This window comes from Phocoena sinus, chromosome 8 (genome assembly GCF_008692025.1).
Source record: "Phocoena sinus isolate mPhoSin1 chromosome 8, mPhoSin1.pri, whole genome shotgun sequence".
NCBI lineage: Eukaryota > Metazoa > Chordata > Mammalia > Artiodactyla > Phocoenidae > Phocoena > Phocoena sinus.
Window position 1 is genome coordinate 9,043,423 of NC_045770.1, and position 23,142 is coordinate 9,066,564.

Sequence of the window (23,142 nt, forward strand, 5' to 3'; positions counted from 1 at the left end):
TTACAGTGCTAGTGAACCTGCTCACTTATTTTGAGTTCAATTCTATAAACATCATCCGAAGGCTTATTATGTATAAAACACTGAGCTAGCAACCCTAGAAAATACAAAGAAGAATGTGCCCACCCTCCAAGAACTCACTGTCTCGTGCTGTCCTTTCACATTTAGCAATGTAGGTTCAAGTAATACTTCAGTTTCTTCACTGCAAAGTGATGCTTCATTTGGAGTTAAAATATCCAGCAGCAACTTAAGGGAGCCAAGTGATTCGTGGACTCTTGAGGTAATTTTACAGGAAAAGAGATTGTTATTGGTGGGGTGGCGGGTAGATCTATTTGTTAGGCTCTCCACACTGGCTTGGGAGAGAAGAAAGATACTGTGGTTTATACAGATCCACAAACCTACTTCAGTGGACAGCGTGCTCTGTCCTGCCCATGAAGAAAAATGGGTAAAATGTTATTTGGAATAAAAGAGATAGACATGTAAGAAATTTCACAGGGCAGCGAAGAAAATGTTTCTCAAAGGAGATACTATAGGGCATATTGAAGGGTTGACTTCTATTTAAATTTTGATGATGACTCTGGGATTTTCAGCCAGACTCTCTATGTCTGTTAGTATTTATTACCTATAATCCCCTAGGTGCCCACAGCAAAGTGGAATTTAACAACGTAAAGGTTTTTGTCCAGCAGACTGACACTTAAGCATTGGGAAAATTAAAGCCTGAGGGATGACTTGGAATATGGTCAGGTTCTGGGCCTGTTCAAGCCATGTTGTCAGGTGATGCATGATGATTCTCTCAGACACAAGGAGTAAACTTGGGGCAAATAGTCTATATCCTCTCACTTTGACACATATGGGGGATGCATATGTAGGCAATAAACTGAAGGTGTATCTGCCTGAATTTGTCATGATTGAGGTAAATAGAAAATGCAAAAGGCCTGAACCTCTTAGAAAATTAAAAACCTCCTGGTTGCAGTGTTAGCGTGTGTGCTAGTTTTCTATGCCACATAATAAGTTACCACAAACACAGGCGCTTAAAACAAACACACTTTTACTATCTCACAATTTCTGTAGATCTGAAGCCTGACCGTCATTTATCTGGGTTCTCTACTCAGAGTTTCAGAAGGCTGAAATCAAGGTGTCGGCTGGGCTGTATTCTCATCCAGAGGCTCGACTAGGGAATGATTGGCTTCCAAGCACCCTTAGGTTGCTGGCAGATTCATTTCCTTGTGCCTGTAGAATTCATGGCAGCATTTCTGCTTCTTCAAATCTCTGGCTGCTAGACCCTATTTAAAGGGCTCACCTTATTTAGGTCAGGCCCACCCAGGATAATCGCCCTTTGGATTAATTTAAAGTCAACTGATTAGGGATTTTAATTATATCTGCAAGACCCCTTCATCTTTTGCATGTAATGTAACTTAATCATGAGAATGGCATCTTATCCCGTTTGCCATTTTCTGTTGATTGGAAGCAAATCATATATTCTGCCTGCACTTGAGCAGAGGGACTATACAAGAGTGTGACTCACTGGGGGTCCCCTTAGGGTGTGTCTGCCATAGCAAGCTATAGTTTAAGTAACTTGCATCAACAGTTTTATTGATAGAAAAATAGTTAAGCTTTTTTTTTTTACATTCATATTTGGTGGTGGTGGAGATGAACTTTATACAGAATAATACAGGTCAGGCAGGGGCGGTTTGGGCAGTAAGGCCTTCTTTAGCTCCAGGTCACTTCCACAAACCAGTGGACTCGTTTGTAGCTGGTGAAGTGCCAGGCTTCTGTGGGGGAAGAGGTGATTAGGGCTGCTTCCAGCTCTAGGTTTTCTCTCTGGGGAAGGGAAAGGTTGTGGGATAATTTTCCTTTTTCTCTTCTTGGTTTCTGAGATTTGGCACAATAACCTGAAAAACAATTAACATCTGATGTGAATAGCAGAGAAAATGTAGCAAGATGTACTTCATGACTAATCATGTCTCTAGACAAATTCTTTTAATTTTTTGTCTTTGATTGTTTATTCCATTTTGAGGTGGGGTTGGTCAGGGAGATGGAGAGAACATGGAGAGAGTTCTTTACTTATGCTCTTGGCTGGAAGAGGAAGAGAAGAAGGACAGTGAGAAGTAGGCCACCAGATACACTAACCACTGGGCAGGAAAACACAAAGCCCCAGTCAGTTTGCGTGGCTTTCTTGTCAGTATAACCCAGGAGGACTGGGGTTTGCTCTCTGCCATTTACTTGATGGAGTGCCTGGCACCTGGTAAACGCTCTCAGTGGCTGTACAATGAAGGAAGGGCATGAATCTTCCTAGATAGAAGAAGAAAGAACGGGAGGAAGCAGAGGTTTGAATGCAACAAAAATGAGCATTTACAGAAACCTGAGCCCAGATTGGTAAGAGATGTCACAAGATAGCAAGTGATTGGAGCCCAGAGGAAGGAACCAGAGCAAGTGTTGCTCAGAAAGCCCATCCAGCTCAGCAAAAGCCAGCTGGATGGTGAACTTTAACTCTTTGTGGTTTGTCACTCAATTTTTAAAAAATATTTATCTATTTATTTATCTATGTTTGGTTGCATTGGGTCTTTGTTGCTGCTCACAGGCTTTCTCTAGTTGTGGTGAGCGGGGGCTACTCTTTGTTGCGGTACACAGGCTTCTCATTACGGTGGCTTCTCTTGTTGTGGAGCATGGGCTGTAGGCGCACGTGCTTCAGTAGTTGTAGCACGCAGGCTCAGTAGTTGTGGCTCGCGGGCTCTAGAGCGCAGGCTCAGAAGTTGTGGCGCACGGGCTTAGTTGCTCCGCGGCATGTGGGATCTTCCTGGACCAGGGCTCGAACCCGTGTACCCTGCATGGGCAGGCGGATGCTTAACCACTGTGCCACCAGGGAAGTCCCATCACTCAATTTTATTGCTTGGACTCAACCTAATGGACTTGGTGGGTCAACACAGTTTCTGAAATCTATAACTGGACATCACTGGCCTGTGGTCAGCTGTACTTTCACCAACTGGTCCTTAACGGACAGGCCAAGGCCTAAATAATTCTCCTTGTGAAACGTCCCACCCTTGCCCTGAGTCTAAGAAACAGTCTTCACAAGGGCCGCTCTCCTTTGTATATATTGATACTTACATGGCAGTAAATCCACATTGTTTTAAACAAATTATTTCTGAGTTACTTTGACCATTAATAACCCCTCTGTAGTGGAGCTGGTTTCCCCTGCCTTGCGTGGCAGTTAACTTTACTTAACACTCATTCTCGTGTCAGAGTTTTTCTCTTATGAATTGGGAGAGGAAAAGAGCTAGAAACTAAAGGAACTCGAGGACTAGAACAGAAGGAAGTCTTGGTGGAAGTGGAGCAGTTTCCTGCGGGGGAGCAGTCCTGGGGAACAAGGCTCAGATCTCCATGCCTAGCTCTCTTCAGACGCTTTAGGCTCTAGAGGGAGCTCATCCTCCGGGTGTAGGACGGTGTTGCCCTGTTTTGCCCCAACATCCCCCCCACCCCGTTTCCTTCTTTGTCTTTTTCTTGCTGGGCAGCAAAGCTTTTCGGAAGCTCTGGTGAAGGCGCTTTTCCACACCAGCCATATTGCCTGGATGGAGACTAAATGTAAATACCTAATTAACAGCAGTGACTAGGAATAGCTTGCACGGTAGTAGAAGGCTCAAAAATAGTCCTGTCCTGGGTTTTCTAGGGATTGACCTCATCATCACAAATGAGTAATGTTGGTGGCAGGAGGACAGAGCTCCAGTAAGCAGCGTCAGTGCAAGAAGTCTGGAAAGACATTGGCAAGGCTGTGGTTGGGACAGATTGGAGAGTCTGCCTGCTCAGACGAGAGAGCCATACGGAGCACATCACACCTGTGCGACACAATCTGTACTAGCTGCCCACTGTTTCCAAAACAGTGATTTTTCTGCTTTAGGTGAATTCTGCATTTAATATGTTGATGTCTGTGACTATGGGTGGTGTTAAAAGCAATAGCGAACATTTAGTCCTGGGCTTAATTGACCTCGCAGGGGTGGGAGTAGCAGGCTCAGTCAGCTGTGCTTCTGAGAGGAGCGACCTGTGCCCTTTCACTGATGCCTGAGGGTTTTGGATGTTTCCCACAGGACTCTGAGCAATCCTTTATGGTTTGAGCCTTTACCAATCTCCTGCCGTGAGGCTGGACTTCTCTTCTTAGCTCTTACTGATTAAGAGGAACTTAGCACAGTGTCTGGCACAAGTAGGCACTTGGCTAGTTTTGTTATAATTAATTTTTTCTGGTTGGTGTAATAACCTTAGGATGCCTCGTTTCCAGCTCTTGCGATTCTTTCCCTTTGAATTTACATTGATCCGATGGACACAAATTATAAATCAGTCCATATTCTAAAGCATTATGCCAAGAATATTTATATTTTTAATAAATTTCTTTTCTTAAAAGTTTATTTATTTTATTTATTTATCTTTGGCTGTGTTGGGTCTTCGTTGCTGCACGTGGGCTTTCTCTAGTTGTGGCGAGCGGGGGCTACTCTTCATTGTGGTGCGCGGGCTTCTCATTGTGGTGGCTTCTTGTTGTGGAGCACGGGCTCTAGGCACGTGGGCTTCAGTAGTTGTGGCTCACGGGCTCAGCAGTTGTGGCTCACAGGCTCTAGAGCGCAGGCTCAGTAGTTGTGGCGCGCGGGCTTAGTTGCTCCGTGGCATGTGGTATCTTCCCAGACCATGGCTCAAACCCGTGTTTCCTGCATTGGCAGGCGGATTCTTAACCACTGCGCCACCAGGGAAGTCCAAGAATATTTATTTTAAAACAATCATCTCTCTATTTTGTCTATTTTCTCCCTCTCGTTTCTTCAACTTTGTTCCTGTTGTTTGGTTCTCCTAGGCATAATTTTGCCACTTGGAAGATATTTTTCTTAAGTTTCCGAGTATGATGTTGGCAGCGGTGGTGGTGTGCGTGGGTGAGAGGTGGGAAGGTGGTAGGGGGGTGGTTCCTAAGGAATATGCTATGAATTTCTGAAATAGGGTCTTGGATAGCTTTTCATCTCCCAAACTGCATTCAAAAACCTTAAGTCTGGTGGATAGCTCTGTGAAAATAATTAATTGGGCAAGTCTCAATATCTTCTTCAAAGAGAGATTGATTTATGTGCCTCCTACTACTTCTTTATGTGTCACCTGTTTAACTGTTGATAGGAGAGCCCAGAACCACTGGTGGTATTAATCCCTGAGAGCAACAGGGGGAGGAGTTGGGGGGTTGATGACAAGGATGATACCATCAAGTCAGTTTCAGATGATAAGTGATTTTCTCTAACCTGTGCTCACATTTGATTGGATACTTACAAGTTAGTTTGGGGCACTGGGTAAATCTGTTAGATTAGGATTAGGTTAATATTGATAGTTGGATGGTATAGGAAGAATTTCTATTTTATGTTTTTGTATTAAACTCCCTTGAATTTTAATCTCTGTATTTTTGTCTGTCCTCGTTTAGGATTATAACTGGGTGATTTATTTTTCTTGTAAATGCTTTGATTAAAAATAAGGAGGGATTGGTACAGATTAAAGATAGCTACGCTGCTGCTTTTGTTATTTCTGTTGACCTGTCTGAAATTTGGCCAGTCTTCATAGCTTTGAATCCAGTTCATCACAGAAGCTGGGAATCGCCACAAATGAGTCTGACGCATGATAGGATTGGGTTTTAATTTCACTTTAGTTGATTGATTGATTAATTCTTGGAGCCTTATTATTATTTCAGCACACTCTAATAGCTGGATGGTGGTACTGGATCCTGTGAAGCCCGGTGGACCTTATGAAGTGATGGCACAGCAGATTCTTGGGAGGAAGAACTTCACCCTGAGAATTCACGATGTCTTATTTGGAGATGTCTGGCTTTGCAGTGGGCAAAGTAACATGCAAATGACCGTTTCACAGGTAATTTGCAGAGTCTCAGTGTTAATAATGTTGATACAAGAAGAGAAAGGAGGAAGAGGAAAGGGGCAAGGAGGAGAAGGAGGTAGAAGCCTTCTTTTTCTACCGTGTGCCAAGATCTGTTCTAAGTGCTTTCTTTGCATGTGTTAATTAATTTGATTAACAACTTTATGCGATAAGTACTTATATGATATTCCTATCTCACAGATGAGGAAACTGGCCCATCTGAGGTTAAGTTCCCTGCCTAAGGTCAGAGTGTAATTGTGGAGCCAGGATATGAATGCGACCCCAGAGCCTGCTTTCTTAGTCACGGCTAGTGTGTCAGTGTGTGGGACACTATTTTCTCACCTTTCTGGGCTAAAGGCAGAAGCGAGAGAGTATCTGATGGTAATGGAGATTTCATATCAAATTGAAGGCAAAGTAGATTACTCTTCTTTTTGATTGGTCTTAGAAGGTGAGCTTCTGGAGAGAGCCTAGGGAATCAAAACAATTAGATTTTGTTTGAATGCTGGGCAGCTAACATACTCTGTCTTTTGTTGTCATGGAGATTTAAAAATTGAGAGTGAATGTTGGCTTTGCCTCTTACTAGTTGTATGGCTTGGAGCAAATCACTTGGTGTTTATGAAACTTTGTAAAACATGCTTTTAAAAAATTGTGGTTAAAATGAATATAACATAATATGTATCGTTGTTGATAAGTGTACAATTCAGTGGCATTAAATATATTCACAGTGCTGTGTGTACCCATCACCACTATCTATCCTCAAAACTTTTTCATCATCCCCAATGTATACTCTGTACCCATTAAGCAATAAATCCCCCCTTCCCCTTCCTCCTGCCTCCTGGTAACCTCTGTTCTGCTTTCTCTCTATGAATTTGCCTCTTCTAGGTACTTCATATAAGTGGAACCATACAATACTTGTTCTTCTGTGTCTGACTTATCTTGCTAAGGATCATGCTTTCAAGGTCCATCCATGTTGCATATATCAAACTTTTATCCCTTTTTATGGTTGAACTGTATTCCATTGTATATGCCACATTTCGCTTATCCATTCATTTATTGATGAACACCTGGGTTGTTTCCACCTTTTGGCTATTGTGAGTAATGCTGCTATGAACATTGACGTACAGATATCTGTTCCAGTTCCTGCTTTCAATTCTTTTGGATATATGCCTATGAGTGGAATTGCTGGGTTAGTTCTATATTTAACTTTTGAGAACCACCAAACCATTTCCACAGTGGCTGTACCATTTTACATTCCTACCAGCAATATACAAAGGTTCTAATTTCACTGCATTCTAACACATGTTACTTTCCATTTTCTTGATTATAGCCACACTAGTAGGTGTGCAGTGGTATCTTAATGTGGTTTTGATTTGCATTCTCTAATGACTGGTGATGTTGAGTATTATCTCATGTATTTATTGGCCATTTGTATGTCTTATTTGGAAAATTGTTTACTTAGGCCATTTGCCCATTTTTGAATTGGGTTGCTTGTTGTTAAATTGTAGGACTTACTTGTATCTTCTAGGTATTAATCACTTGTCAGATACATGATCTGTAAATATTTTGTCTCATTCTTAGTTTGTCATTTCACTTTTTTGAGAGTGTCCCTTGATACATAAAAGTTTTTAATTTTTATGAAGTTCAATTTATCTATTTTTTCTTTTGTTGTCTATGCTTTTAGTATCATCTTCTTGAAATTGTTGCCAAGTCCAATGACATGAAGATTTTTCCCAATGTTTCTTCTAAGATTTTTTTGGTTTTATCTCTTAAGTTTAGGTCTTTGATCTGTTTTAATCACTTTTTTGTATATAGTGTAAGGTGAGGGTCTAACTTCATTCTTTTGCAAGTGGATATCCAGTTCTCCCAGCATCAATTGTTGAAAACACTGTCCTTCCTCTATTGAATGGTCTTGGCACTTTTTTCAAAAATCCAGTGGCCATATATATGAGAGTTTATTTCTCGGGTTTCTAGTCTATTCCATTGGTCTATATGTCTCTTCTTATGGCAGTACCATACTGTTTTAATTACTGTAGCTTTGTAGTAAGTTTCAAAGTTGAGACATGTGAGTGCTCCAACTTTATTCTTCTTTTTCAAGATTGTTTTGGCCATTCAAGATCCCTTGTAATTCCATATAAATGTGAGGATATGATTTTCCAGTTCTGCAAAAAAGGTTGTTGGAATTTTGATAGGTATTGTGTTGAATTTGTAGATTGCTTTGGGTAGTACTGACATTTTAACAATGTTAAGTCTTCCTATCCATGAACATAGAACATTTTTCCATTAATTTATATCTTCCTTATTTTTTTCAGTAATATTTTATAGTTTTTCAGTGTACAAGTCTTTTACCTACTTGGGTAGATTTATTCTGAAGTATTTTTCTTTTACATACTATTATAAATAGAACTTCTTTCTTAATTTCCTTTGAGGATCGTTCATTGCTCATTTATAGAAACGAATGATTTTTGCATTTTGATGTTGTACCCTGAAACTTTGCTGAATTTGTTTATTACCTCTAGTAGCTTTCTTGTAGGTTCTTTGGGATTTTCTATGTATAGGAGCATATTATCTGCAGTTAGAAATAGTTTTACCTTTTTTTTTTTTGCAATTTGGATGCCTTTTATTTTTTTATCTTATCTAACAGCTCTGGCTAGAACTTCCAGTACAATGTTGAATAGCAATGGTGAAAACAGACATCCTTGTCTTGTTCTTGGTCTTAGGGAGAAAGCTTTTAGTCTTTCTATGATGTGACCTGTGGGTTTTTCATAAATGCCTTTTATCATATTGAGAAAATTTCCCTCTATTCCTACTTGTCTTAGAGCTTTTTTCATGAAAGTTTGTTGTATTTTGTTAAATGTCTGAGGCTTAGTTTTAATGACTATACTGCAACTATATCTGACCTAACTAACAGGGCCATTATGAAGATAAAACTATTTTGTTTGTCTCTAAAAGGCCCTTATAAATTGAAAAGTGATGTCTAAATATAAGATGTCATTATTTAAAAAAGCTTTTTATTGTAAAAACACACACAAAAGTTAAGAGACTTATAAAGACCTATATATCCATCACCTAGATTGACAGTTGTGAGTATTTTGCCATATTTGATTTATCTGTTTGTTGTTGTCATTGTTGAACCATCCCAAGGTAAGCCACACGCAGACACCTTGATACTTCAGTTAGGGGTCATGTGTCAAATTGATATATATATTCATATATCAAATTTATATATATATATATATATATATATATATTTTACACAGAAATAAGAGCTGTTGATGACTCTTTTTTTCTTTTTTTTTTTTTTGCGGTACGCGGACCTCTCACTGCTGTGGCCTCTCCCCTTGCGGAGCACAGGCTCCGGACGCGCAGGCTCAGTGGCCATGGCTCACGGGCCCAGCCGCTCCGCGGCATGTGGGATCTTCCCAGACCAGGGCACGAACCCGCGTCCCCTGCATCGGCAGGCGGACTCTCAACTACTGCGCCACCAGGGAAGCCCTGATGACTCTTTTTGCTCAACTTTTTCATAGCCTAGGATTTCTTTTGTCAGTGTCAGTTTTTTTCTCTGTTTCAGTCATGGCCTTTGAAGATTAATTTTTAAATTTTGAGAACTAGCATATTTTCTCCCTTATTGTAGCTATAGAGAGACTTCACTGGGCTCTTGTTTACCCTGATAGAATGTTGGGAGGAAGAGCACTACATGAGTTCCCAGATGGGGGATGGGGCACATACAGTACCCAGAGAATCAAATGGGACAGAACAAGGGAATGCCAACCTGCCAGTACATTGTCAGTGATGAAACTCATCTTGAGGTGTTCCTGTCCCCATTGCTATTAGAGGATAGGGCCCCTCTGACACACGATGAGTGAGGTCTCTTAAGTAAAGCTGGATAAAAAGGACATTGAAAGAGTTATCAAGGGAGAAAGTTGCTTAGTTGTTAATTGGTATCCTAGCAAGACAACGGTGGTAGAACAAAAGCCTTGGTGCTAAATGTCTTTAGCACTGAGATTTCTTTTTAAAAACAACTCCACTTTCTAATTGAATACAAACACAGTCTAGAATAAAGAGAGTGGATTTCTAGGTACCGTGTGATGGGGTTATTGCTTTTGGGCCTCAGAATTGTCATTGCTTTGTTTGTTTAGTGGAAGCTATCTGATTTAAAAATAAAAGTAAGTGAGACCATTGCTGTTTCATTTATATTAGGATCAGGGCTGGACAGTAGCAAGTTCATAGACATATTTAAAGATTATCAGCTTAAAATATTGCTGAAAGATGAGTAAATATTTTTTACTCAGTATCAGACATCCAGAGAAGTTAGTGTGAGTTAAATTCTTTGGCACATTTGAAATTGGGATGAGTTTTCTTTGCTTGTCTGTATTTTTTGATTTTTCTATAATGAGCATGAAATAACTATAATTTTTAAAAGCAAGTTAAAAAATCAAGAAATTGATATTCACCTAACTGATATCTTAAATATCTATCAAAGGCTCAGTTTACAGTAAAGAGGTACATTATATAAATAAGAATCTTAGGAATAAATGATTTAATTTGCATTATTCATCAGAACTAATACGTTTATATACTTTGATGTGTACTTTCATTTGTTTCCTTTAATAGGTTAAGATCTTGAAAAGATTATCATCTTCCCTAGCTCTTTCTCTAAAACTCAGTTCCTCCTCAAGTTGATTTTTATTTCCTTGCCTTTTTTCCATTATCTACTTCTCCATCTTTGAGAAATATTTAAATTTGAGATTTAAAAATCTCTACAGCTGGACCATGATCTCAATTAATCTTTTTTAAAAAATTTATAAAATTGAGTCCTTGCACATACTTACGATTTCTTATTTTGCTTCTATAGCTTCTGCCCTTTATGGTTTCTTCCTTTTTTTAACCAATTAATAAATAATGCTCCTAAAAAGATTCTACTCTGGACATAGCTACTTCCTTTCATTATTAGTTTTCTAATTTAAAAATCTAAATTCTTGCATTTATGTCTCCCTAGCCAATATTTTACTTAGTCTTGCTTCCTGCCCTACTTAAGTATACGGAAACCTTTTGAATTTAAATGTTTATTAAACTGGACTTTAACTGGGCTCCCTTTTAACATAAGTGAATAGAAGCAAAATTGAAGTTTTATCTCTTGATAGAAAGCATGGTTTTATATAGAAGTGGGATTGCTGTTAACTCATTAAGGAAAACAGTATTTTCCTTAATGCTTTAATTACAGTTCTCTGTTTGCACAGAAAGGCACGGACCAGATCTATTTGTATCTGTACAGTCAGGTTTTCAGCCCCAGTCTGTGCCAGGGGATCTCATCCCATTTTCTGTCAAGCTTAATCAGATTTTGATTGTTAAGACAGAACACATTCTTTCTGCCTGGAATTTACTCTTAAGCATATTCTGTATTAAACTAGGGCTACAAGCTCTGAGATACAGGGAAATAGAAAAAAGATTCCATCTGAAAAAGACAAGTGTTAATTTTTTTTATTTGTTTGTTTTAAATCACGCACTTAGTCTGCAAGACTGAATTTTAGGTGCTGACAGTACCAAAAGCCAAGTTTTCTAGTCTCTAAACACTCGGTAGAACTTTGTTTTTTGATCAAAAGGATGCTTCACATGACTTCTCCTTGATTCCACTTGCTCCTTTCCCCCTGAAGACTCCCAACACACACACACGTATACACACATAGAGTCTCTGTCTTTCTCCTTCTCTCCCTCCGTGTGACTTTTCTGAGGAGATAAGATTTCCACTATAACCAACCACTCTTCACAGTCAAATGAGGGAAATGGCAGATTGTATGCCCATCTTGTTGTTAGGGTAAAGTGGAATTTTAAAATCAAGTGTTATTTATAACACTGAGTGAGATGTTATAAATGGAGGAAAGTCTAAATGTTCATCTGTCACCTCCTAAGTCAGGGTATGTCTTAAGACTTGGATATTTCTAGTTAGCTCAGAAGAAGATGGCCAACATTAGATAGAAAGCCCATTTTTCAATATCTCGGCAATCCCCACATTCCTGCTTTACAAATAGGGGAATTAAAATCCAGAAGAGAAGGGCTGGTGCCACGTTACAATACCAGATTCGTAGGAGCTGTGATGACTGGCTTATCTGTAGTTATTTTCTCAACTAAATCTGCTATATTGTACTGTGGTAGAAGGTAAAGTAACATACAGGATCCAAATTCTTTTAAGTAAAGTTTCCCTGTGTCCTTCAGTGCGTGCACTTGTGTGCACATACACACACACATTCACACACATGCCTTGCTCCCCTGTGCAGACCTCATGCCAAGATTCTCTGAGGAAATAGATCCTTGACGTTTCTTCATTAATTCAAGAATGTAGTATAAAGGTTACAAAATGAACACCAGTGAGCAGCTGCTTTGATGGTGAACTGCGGGTCCCCAGAGAGGTGGTAGGGCTCTCCCAGTCGCTGCAGCCTTAATGACTTCAAATACCTTGGTATTCATTTACATCCTCATTTCAATACTTGGTAGAAAAATAATTACACTGAGGTGTTTGATGAGATGAAATTTGATCTCAGCAGATGGAGTAAGGCTTCCCCTCTCATCAGCAGGGAAACCAAGTGTCATTTAAATGAAAATCTTCCTGAAATCTCTTTATTCCTAAGTTTGCTGCCAATATCCCCAAGGAAATCCTTCCATCAAAAAGGCTTGGTGATATTGGGACAGGGTACCAATTTCAGAAGTAATTGTCATCAGATGCAGCAAGAATTTCCCCCCACCCCCATTTTTGCTAACACTTTCTGTGGCTTTCGAGCTTTGGCTTGAAATAATACACAAATGTGAGTTTGAAAATGGAAGTTTTCCAGCCAATGCTTTGGATCCAGTTCTGTGTGCTGTTAACAATAGAGGAGGATGCCGACCCCCCCGCCCTGCTCCCCCCAATTCTGTTGGCCTTGCAGTACTCTACAGTGTTAGCAACGGGTCGAAAAGAAAAGACGCATGTTCCCTGCGCTGTCCCCCGAAACTAGCGTCTCATTGCGAGGAGGCACTGGAGTTCCCAGTGGGTGCAGAAGCTGGTGTGGGTGGAGAGAAGCAGTTTCATCCCCTGTTTCCATGGAAGCAACATACGATCCTTACTGCTTGGTGCAGAACTGAATTTCAAGAGAGGCGACTTTTTACAGGTACTTGCTGCTGAAAAATAACTTCCCTGCCAAAATATACTGTGAGTGCATTAGTCTCTTCTTAGTGTTTGATGTTTATTTTACATGAAACTTGCCAGGGAAGATCCTGAACAAGCAGGTCTGGATTTCCTATGGAATTTTCCTGAGACCAATGGGTGTGGAAGACCAGTAGCCCTGACAGCCTAGAGCTGCCATTACCCAGGGAGCGTTTCAGGCTGTGGCTCCCACTGGGACCAAAAGAGCCATTTCTTTTGCATTTGGCCATCTTATTGGCCACAGCAGGCTCAGCGGCAAGTCAAAAGGCGATTCAAGAGGCCGCGCATTTCAATGAAGTGCTCTGTGGAGGCACTCTGGCTGCTCCTACACTGCAGCGGCCAGGCCAGCTGTATTCTCTGTGGCCGGTGGGAGGGAAAGCCAGCCAGCTGCACACTCTGTGGCCAGCAGCCAATGGAAAGTGGCCCAGCCTCCTGTGCCTCTGGCTGTGGCAGTCCTGGCTCAGCTGGAGCTCTTGTTCCCCGAGGCCAGTGATAACTGGCCTTCTGGAGGCTCCTGTTAGGCCTTTGTTTTGGGAAGACCAGACTGTCCAGGGGGATGGAGAGAAGACCAGGAAAAACAAACACTAATTAAAAAGCAAAACAATATATTTATGACACATTCTTTTTAAAATAAAGAGAAACATAACTACTGAAAAATCAGGATTGAAGGAGATAACACTCACATGTAAGCCCAGAGAGGAATGATGCTTCATAGGACCAACAATGAAACCAGTCGGTGTAGCACACATCCGTGTCCAGAGGACCCCTAAGCCAGTCCTGTCACACTCTTGGCAACTGGTGAGGTTTCATAAAGTGCTTTGGGAAAAAGTGCTGTGTCTTTGGACGGACCCTTTTCTTTGTCTGGTTTCTTGGTACTGTTGTCAGCAATCACTCTGAACACCACCTTTCACACTGCCAGGCCTCCCGTGCTATTCTTGGGTGATTTTCCAGGACTGAGATGAGAAGATAAGCATCTTGAGGCTGATTTCAGGATGTTTCAGGAGTTCAAAAATCGTTTCTCAGGTGTGTTCCTTTTGAATATACATCTCTCGTGGGCTATGGATTACATAAACTTACCTCCCCACGGCCCTTCTGGCTCCATTAAAAAAAAAAACGTAAATGCCATGGCTTTATGTTAACAGATACTTTTTCTGAATAGAAGTATTTTCGTTTCAAGATATGGGTCTTCTTTAGCCTAAACCCATCCACAGGTCCTCTCATCTAACACAGACTTGTCCTTGAGATCTCAGATTTCATTGTGTTCCCACCTTCTTTGGGGACATGATTTATCGTGGTCTCTGTGGATCAAGGCGATCCGGACCAGCCCATCATTGGTTTTGATTATTCATTTGGTTTTGGTATCCTAAAGGCTCAGAAGGCGCTCGGTGGGTTGGCAGTGTTTACCAGGAGGCAGTAGCATCATTGACCATCCACTAGGTTGGTGTAAGAAATGACGTTCCTGCTTCTTTTCCAGATATTTAATGCCACAAGCGAGCTGTCGAACACAGCTGCCTATCAGTCTGTCCACATCCTCTCCGTGTCTCTCACCCAGGCTCAGCAGGAGCTGGAGGACCTTGCCAAGGTTGATTTGCAATGGTCCAAGCCCACCTTGGGTAAGTGATTGCTGGAACGTGTGCCATCTCTTCTGTGAGGGGCTGGTGCCCTGCTTGCAATCTGTGATCCTGAATTTGGTTCTGATCTATTTCATCCTTTTATTCATTCTTACTGACCCCTCCCCCATTCCTGACATTACCTGTTTCATACATTTCTTCCCAAGACTCCACAGTGAATCTTGCCCCCTCGCTCTGAGGAGATGGCTCTTCCTCCAACTTCGTCGGTCCCACTGAGGCCACTCAGCACGAGCTCCGCCAGCATCTCTTCAGCGCCTGACGCTCTCTTCTCCTCTTCTCTTTCTTCCTTTGTTTCTGTGTCTGAACACAGCTGCCTCTTTCCTTTCAGGCCTGCCTCTGATGCGGGCTCTGACCTTCTCCAGGGCCTTCTCTTATCCCTCAGGCTCTGTCCTTTTACCCCACTGTCCAGTCTGCACGAAATCTTTAGTTCAGGCTGCTCTGCGTCAGGCTCTGATCTAGACCCCGAGGGTGCAGCTGTGATTGGGGCGGACACAGTCCCCGCCCTCAGAGCTCTGCTTTTCTTTTATTCTAACAAAACCAAGCAAAACAAAGCATAACGCATACCCTTCTCCTGGTACCTCACCTCTCTCCTTTGCTCTGTTAAACCTTTTTAGAACACCTTTTCATTGCCTTCCAGCGTGTTCACTCTTTAACCCTTTATAATCTGGCTTCTGCGTCCAGGTCAACAACTGGTTCCCCCAAGGTTACTGCTGTTCTTCTACAATGCACTCTGGACACCCCGTAGCATCGGCACTGCTGACTGCTGTTTTTAGAAGCTGCGCCTTCCTCTGAGCTTGCTTGGTACTTCCTTTCCTTCGTTCTCCCTCTCTGTCCTCTCCCTGCCTGTTTCTTTGCTTTCTTCAGTCCATTCCTCCAGACGTGGTCCCTTGTGCTCTTTCTGGTCCGTTTTCTCTTTCACCTGTACATGCTTTACCTTGGTAACCTCAATTGCTCCTACATTTTCAAGTATTAATTCATTCAGCCAATATTTGGATGCCCACTATGAGCTAGGCTCTATTCTAAGTGCTGGGGGTATAGCAGAGAATAAAGCAGGCAGGCACGCCTGGTCTCCTGGATGGAGCTTACAGTCTAGTGAGGGAATACAGAAAATGAATAATAAAATTTGTAAATTATATACAAAGTATTGATACTATTCCATATCACACTGTCAGAACTTTCCCTTTAAGAACTCAGAAACTGAATAGATTTGGGTAAATTTTTTAGTGAATCCTTTGGTCCGTGAACTCTTAATGCATGTCATCCAGAACTCAGGAATCAATTAGATTTGGATAAGGTGTTATACCTTGCTGTCGGCTCCATTTCACTCTCTGAACTCAGAGACTCAAATTTTTGAGCATCAAGGGATAGGTAACATGGTAGTGCTTGCTGAGACAGAAATAAGTACATAAAATACATCAGGGAAGGGGGGCAGTACTGCCGGGGCTGGGATGGGGTAGTGGTTTCCCACTTAGAGTGGCCACGGAGGTCCCAGCTGAGAAAGGCAGCATTTCCGTAATAACCTGACAGAGGTGAGGCCACGCAGGTGTGTGGGGAAGAGCCTAGTAGGTCAAGCCCCTCTCACATTTCCAGTCTCTGCAGCCTCTTCTACTGCCTTCATATCTCTGACTGCAGCTGGGAAGGGTCTCTGATTTTAAAGACTCCTGTAATTAGCTTGGCCCTATCTGGATAATTCAGGACGATCGCCCCCTCTCTAGTCCTTACTCTTGAAAACACCTGCGATGTCCCTTTAGCCACATAAGGTTCATTCACAGGTTCCAGGCATTGGACTGTGGAGACCTCTGGGGGCTGTGCTGCCCACCACACATTCTCATTCTCGCGCATTTTCAAGTGGCTTTCCATTTCCTTTACTCCAAGATGTGCATCTAGCCTCCCCTCCAGTTTTATCTTATACCATTCTCCTTTTGTAATCTATGCTCTAGGCAAATACTTTAAAAACTGTCCAGTTTTACGTGCCTTTGTACATACTGTTTCTTCTGCCTAGAATGCTAGCTCTACTTCCTGGACTCCTGTCTTTCAAGGCCGCCTGACCTCCCTCCCCTTCCCACTTAATTACCTCTTCCCTCTACCTGCCCATCAGTGAGTCACCTTTATTCCAGCTGCCCACAGCTACCCAGCACCAGCCAACGAACATTCACTGACTCTGCACTGGGTGCCAGACATGGAGAATATAGAAGTCCTAATGGTTTAGTGGGGTGAGGGAAACACCGGGCACAGAGTATGCCCAGAGCACAGGGAAGGAGGTCCGCCCTCACCTGGCATTTAATGATCTGCCTTTCATTTCACATTCTTTCTCTTGCTGTTAAAACCCCTTAACACTTGTTTATACCTCTTAAAGCACTAAACCATATTTTGCCATCTGTTTTACTCAGCTGAATATTTGTTTTATTCTGTAGAATATAAGACCTCTGAGGAGAGGTTCCATGTCTCTCCATGTCCCTTTAATTACAGTACCGCTATCATCTAGAAGTGCCTGGCACCTGGCGGGCGCTCAATCCATTTTAACTGATTTGAAACTGATTTCAATTCCTACTCTTATGCTATCCGCATTTTGAGAGCCGAACTGTACTGAGTTTTGATCTTTCACGTGCCAGGCCAGTGGTTTACACATAGTGGTTCTTTAACAGCTGTTGGATTGGATTGATCCCATCAGCTGCGTGTGTTCACGTTCCCCTCTTCACCAGCCTTCTTCTAACATGGAAATTGCCTCTTCTGGCCTGTGTTGGTTACAGGGCTGTATGGACGAATGAGCTAGATGATGCTGAACATTTATTTATTTTTAAAAGATTTATTTATTTGTTGGGTCTTAGTTGTGGCATGCGGGATCTTTCATTGTGGCATGCGGGTTTCTCTCGAGTTGTGGCGTGTGGGTTTTCTCTCTCTAGTTGTGGCGCGCGGGCTCCAGGGCACGTGGGCTCCGTAGTTTGCGGCACACAGCCTCTCTCTAGTTGAGGCACACGAGCTCAGTAGTTGTGGCACGTGGGCTTAGTTGCCCCGCTGCATGTGGGATCTTAGTTCCCTGACCAGGGATCAAACCTCCATCCCCTGCATTGGAAGGCGGATTCTTTACCACTGGACCACCGGGGAAGTCCCGATGCTGAACATATACTGGTTTTGGTTTCTGTTACTTTCCCTTTTGGCCAAACTCCCCATCCCTTGTTTGTTCTTGTTTTCATTACCATAGCTATAAAATTGGGTATAAAACTACCCAGAAAAATATACCTTTCTTCTCGACATTGCCCCATGCTTGCTTGTTCCCTTCCACAGAGCTGAGTGGGGATGGATGCTGGGAAAGAGGAACACGTAGGTGAGGGTGGAATGGGGGCCAGCGGCCTTTCTGCCCCTCACCTATTGCAGAGGAGTATTAATCTTCCTAGATTCTCAGGGCCCTGCACATGGTGGGGAAGCAGGGGGATGCCTGCTTGCCTGGCCAGAGAGCCTTTGGCTTTCTGCTAGCGAGACAGCTGCCTCTCAATCTTATCCTACTCTTGGAAAGTCTCAGAAAGAAATGTAAGGCCTGACCCACACCCATTCTTCTCACCTAGACCCACCTAGGAGCTGCAGTCCCTATCCATCTACTTTTTCCGTGACTATTTAACTGTTTCTCCGAACAGAAAACTTGGGCCATGGCAATTTCACGTACATGTCAGCACTGTGCTGGCTCTTTGGGCGTTACCTGCATGACACTCTGCGGTATCCCGTGGGGCTGATCTCCTCCTCGTGGGCCGGGACGCCCATTGAAGCCTGGTCATCTGAAAGGTCACTGAAAGCCTGTGGGGTCCCAAGGCAAGGGTAAGAAAGCGTCATCTGGTCTGGGAGAAAGCCAGCCAGGAAATTTTGTAAGAGAGAAAGATCATGGTCTCCTTTGGGGAGTCAAGAATGTGTTGAATGTACGAATATGTATTAAATGTATGTAACGTATTCAGGTATTATTATCACTGTCATCAGCCCCACAATCATCTGAGAATACGTCAGGAAGTAATTACGACCCTTTTCCTTAATAATAGTGATAGCTAATAATAGAAGCTTTCTAAATGCTGGATACTGTTGTAAGCACTTTATATATAGTAATTCACTTAATACAACACTCTCTTGAAGTGGATACTATTAACATATGATGGAAAAAGGTACTAAGTCTGAGAGAGGTTTAGTGACTTGCTTGTGGACGCGACTAGTAAATGATAAAGTCTGGTGTCAATGTCTGTGCTCTTAACCACTGTGCTGTGTTGCCTGTGAGAATAAACACAGTCTAACAGTTTGGAAGAACAAGTACCCATGTAATCAGAGAAGTGTATTAGAAGACTGATGGTGAAAGCACGCTCAGGAAGGGCTGGATCAGGAAGAATATTTGGGGGTGGGGGAAGGGAGAGAAAAGGCTGGTTAATAACATCTTGACACTAATGTTAAAACAGAGATGAACAATATGTGGACTGCTTTCACAGACCTGGTCCCATCAGTTCTGGGAAGAGCATGGACTTGAGCTCTTGGTATATCTTGGGTAAAGGCCTGCCTGTTGGGGAGTGAAGTTATCCAGTTTTGGAACAGAAAGACTTGCCTTCGGTAGAGTTGGAGGAATCTAAAGCCAGGCTTCCCAGGTCTCTGGGGACATGGCAGGGACAATAGCAAGGGGAAGTGGCCATTCTCATATGCAGCTGTTGCAAGTGTAAATTCATACAAGTATTACACAGAGACAATTTAGGGACATGTTCAAAGTCTTAAGAAAATGTGCCCTTTTGACCTGGCAATCTCATTTCTGGGAATTTATCTTAAGGAAATAATTAAGACTATATGCAGTGATTTAGCTCTAAGGAAGATAATCATGGCATTGCTTATAAAAGCAAAGAGCTTAACGCAATCTCAGTGTCCACCCACTGAGTACTAGTTAAATAAACTTATTGCCGGTGCAGTAGATTCATTAAAACTCTCCTCCTCCCTGGTCTTAATCACTAGATGGAAACCGGTGGCCCCGTCTGAACTCACAGAAGGCTGACTGATGACAGTGATTCTGGGAAGAACCTGGAGTGAAATTTGGAGACTGTCCTCATGTTTTCATGGAAACAGTGGTTGAATTGAACTCTGTGTTGCTTTCATCAGGAGCTTGCCCCGAGTGAAGCTGGATAGATGCCCAGCTCAGGGGTCGTCATGTGATCAGTCATTGGCTCTCTTTTGACACTTGTGTGTCTTACTGATTTCAGGTTCATGCCATCTGATCTTGAAACTGGTCCCAGTGAATACTCTGTTCTCTGGAAGGCCATGATCCATCCGCTCCGTAATATGACTCTGAAAGGGGTGATATGGTACCAGGGTGAGTGTTCAGTTTGCTGGTTTTCCATTGTATCAGTTAGCCGTTGCCACACAAGAAACCACCCCAGAACGTAGTGGCTTCTGACAGTAATAATGTTAGCGAGCTCACTATTCTCTGGGTTAGCAGGGTAGTTTTTCTGTCTGGGCTGCTATGGCTGATTTCTGCCGGGATCTCTTACGTGCCTTTGGCCACCTGGCAGGTTGTCTGGTGGCTGGATGACCTAGCCTGGCCTCTCCCTCATGCCTGTTGACTGGGGCTGTCTGTCTGCCGGGGCCTCCTGGTTCTCACGTGGCCTCTCATCCTTCAGCAAAGCTAGTTCAGACTCAATTTATCATTTACATGGCAGTGTCGGGGTTCCAAGTGTATCAGGAGAGAACAAACCACAGAGCTGAATTGCTTTTCAAGCCTCTGCTTGCATCGTGTTTGCTGATGCCCCATTGGCCAGAGCAAGCACAAGGCCAGTCCAGGGAGACCGCAGGAAGGCCCGCTACCTAAGGGCATGCATGGAGGTTGGGGAGCAGTGTGTGGCTGCCTTTGCATCTAGCCCAAACTCTTCTCAAAATTTGGACTGTTTTTAGGGGAGGCCAATGTAAACTTTAACAGGGACCTGTACAATTGTACGTTCCCTGCACTCATTGAAGACTGGCGCCAGACCTTCCACAATGGCTCCCAGGGGCAGACAGAGCGCTTCTTCCCATTTGGATTTGTGCAGGTACGTGCTGAGAGGAAGAGGGTTCATGGGCTTTGGTGTGGGGAGGTGCTGTTGAGATCTCTTCCCTGGAATCCGTCTTCCTTTCTTTGCCCTCCTAGCTTGCCTGCTGGTCAAGAACTGAATGTAACTTAATTCATCTCAGTTTACTGATGGGACAGTTACATCTTTAAAAAAGTTAATAAGTAACCAATATTTCTTCTTATTAAAAAGCATTACATGTTCATTAAAGAAATATTAAAGAGAAAGGCAAAAAAAAAAAGAAGCTAAAAACACTTATAATTCCACAATCCAGAAATAAGCAGACCTTTTCTGCTCATATATTTTTGAAATAGGATCCATACCATAATACTGTATCATATCTCGCTTTTTCTCTTAAGGTCATATTGTGAACATTTTTCATGCCAATAAATTTTAATCTTCAGCACAATTTATAACGATTGGAGGGTGTTCAGAAATATGGTTGTATTGTAATTTAACTAGTCTTCCATAGATAGGCTCTTAGGTTGCTTTAAACGTTTTGCCTTTATAAGCAGTGGCATGTTTATTTTCCTTGTAGCTAAATCCTTGCACACATGCTTAATTATTTCCATAAGATAAATTCCCAGAAATGAAATTACTAGGTTAAATTGACACTTTTTAAGGCTTTGAACATGTCCTTAAATTTTTCTGTGGAAATGTATCAATTTGTATATTTATACTCTTAGCAGCCATGTGTGACAGTGTCCACCTCCCCACACCTTCCCGAACTTGCTGATATCCCTCCCACCTCTGAGAATGAACCGCGCTCTTTCACTCACTCCCAGCCCACTGCACATGCTCTCTGCCTGGAATAATCTTTTTTTCCCACACTTTCCTAACTTTTATCATCCGTTAGCCTGGATATCAGTTAGGAAGCCTTCTGCGACTGCCCAGAGTCTGTCCCCGTATGGGTGACTGCTTAGTACCCTTCACTTCCCCTTTTTACTTGTATGTACTTTGTGCACATGACCACATTTTCCTGGATCACATTTATAGCCCCAGTACGACCTAATTGGTCGGCACTCATTAAATATGTCCCGACACACAAATGAAAAAGTATATCAAGAGAAACCATACTTTCAGTTAGTGGTACCTCGTCAGAAAGATTCTGCTCTCAGCCTTGTCTAAAAGGAATAAACATATTTAACCAAGTTCATAATTGCCTTGCCTCACCTGTTCACGTGACCCCTCCGAGACCTAGACATCTTAGCAGGGTAGTAGTTCTGACTTGTCTAGGACATAGGAATTAAACAAGTAAGGTGTTATAAAAACGAGGCCCAGGTTCATGCCCCGGTCTGGGATGATCCCACATGCCGTGGAGCAGCTGGGCCCGTGAGCCATGGCCGCTGAGCCTGTGCGTCCAGAGCCTGTGCTCTGCCACGGGAGAGGCCACAACAGTGAGAGGCCCGCGTGCTGCAAAACAACAAAAACAAACAAAAAAAAACGAGGCCCACCTCACAGCATAAACACAAAATAGGCCTTAATGTTTGAGTTGGACGTACCTACTTCCAGGCGTCCGCCTCTGAGTGTCCCCCAGATGCTCTCCTCTCACCATCCTCCTGTTGCTCTACCTCATCCCATTTCATGTACCTTTTTTTGGATAAAGATTTTTATAGACCTTCTCTCCACTTATAATTACTTTACAATCATTTTCTTTCTTCTTTCTAACATTTGTTTTGACTTTGAATGAGAATATTCTGCTCATTATTTTCAAAATAGCAACTCCTGTCACCAGTTCTGTATTACTGTTGGTGGAAACTACTTTTTTTGTCTCTCAGCCTGTGCACATGGTGATTTGAATGTGACTTCAACTGATTCAAGCCAAAAATATGTTTAAGTGCTTATTACATGCCACGAACTGTGTGAGGTACTAGAAATATACCATGAAGCAGAGAGACCTGGTCCTTGCACTTGTGTGTGCGGTTTAGTGGAAGTCCCTTAGCCTTGGGTGTCAACTTTATCATCATCAACAACAGTATGTTGGTTGGTTGGTTGTGGAAAACTGGGAATATAAATATAAATATAAATGTTTAACTTCAAAGGGAAATGGTAAATTCGGCAACATAATGGCTCAGAGCATGGTCTGGGGATTCGAATCCCAGCTCTGGCTTCTTTAGCTATGTGATTTCAAACAAGATATTGAACCTTTTTGTTATTTTAAGTATTAAGTGAGTTAGTCCATGTAAAGCCTGGCACAAGCTAGAAAATGTCAGTGTTTATTATTATTAATGAGAGAAGTCAGAAAATCTGGAGGGACAGTTGTTGTGTAAAGGAAGATGAATTGACTTAATGGAAGGGCCGAGTGTGAAACGGTGGTGGCAGTAACTAGAGCACAGTTAGAGGCAGGACACGAACTCCGTGGAGAGAGCAGGGCTAGACACCTGTGTCTGAGTAGAGAGGTGAGCGGAGGCCC

At 42.5% G+C, this 23,142-nt stretch overlaps 1 protein-coding gene across 9 annotated transcripts in view; it reads left to right on the plus strand.

The window, feature by feature from the left end:
* SIAE (sialic acid acetylesterase) overlaps nt 1–23,142 on the plus strand; it is a 37,545-nt gene that overhangs the window by 6,231 nt on the left and 8,172 nt on the right. For 5 of the 9 annotated variants that reach the window (XR_004350996.1, XM_032639363.1, XM_032639365.1 and 2 more), the window contains exons 3-8: nt 5,693–5,868; nt 12,858–13,010; nt 14,598–14,658; nt 18,309–18,486; nt 19,890–19,999; nt 20,578–20,711. Coding sequence is in view for 7 of the 9 variants with exons in the window: in XM_032639363.1 (XP_032495254.1) it covers nt 5,693–5,868; nt 12,858–13,010; nt 14,598–14,658; nt 18,309–18,486; nt 19,890–19,999; nt 20,578–20,711 (812 nt within the window). In the remaining 2 variants the exon portion in view is untranslated. Of the gene's footprint in view, nt 1–5,692; nt 5,869–12,857; nt 13,011–14,519; nt 14,659–18,308; nt 18,487–19,889; nt 20,000–20,577; nt 20,712–23,142 lie in introns of all 9 variants that reach the window. The other 4 variants (XR_004350997.1, XM_032639366.1, XM_032639369.1 and 1 more) reach the window with 2 other exon arrangements.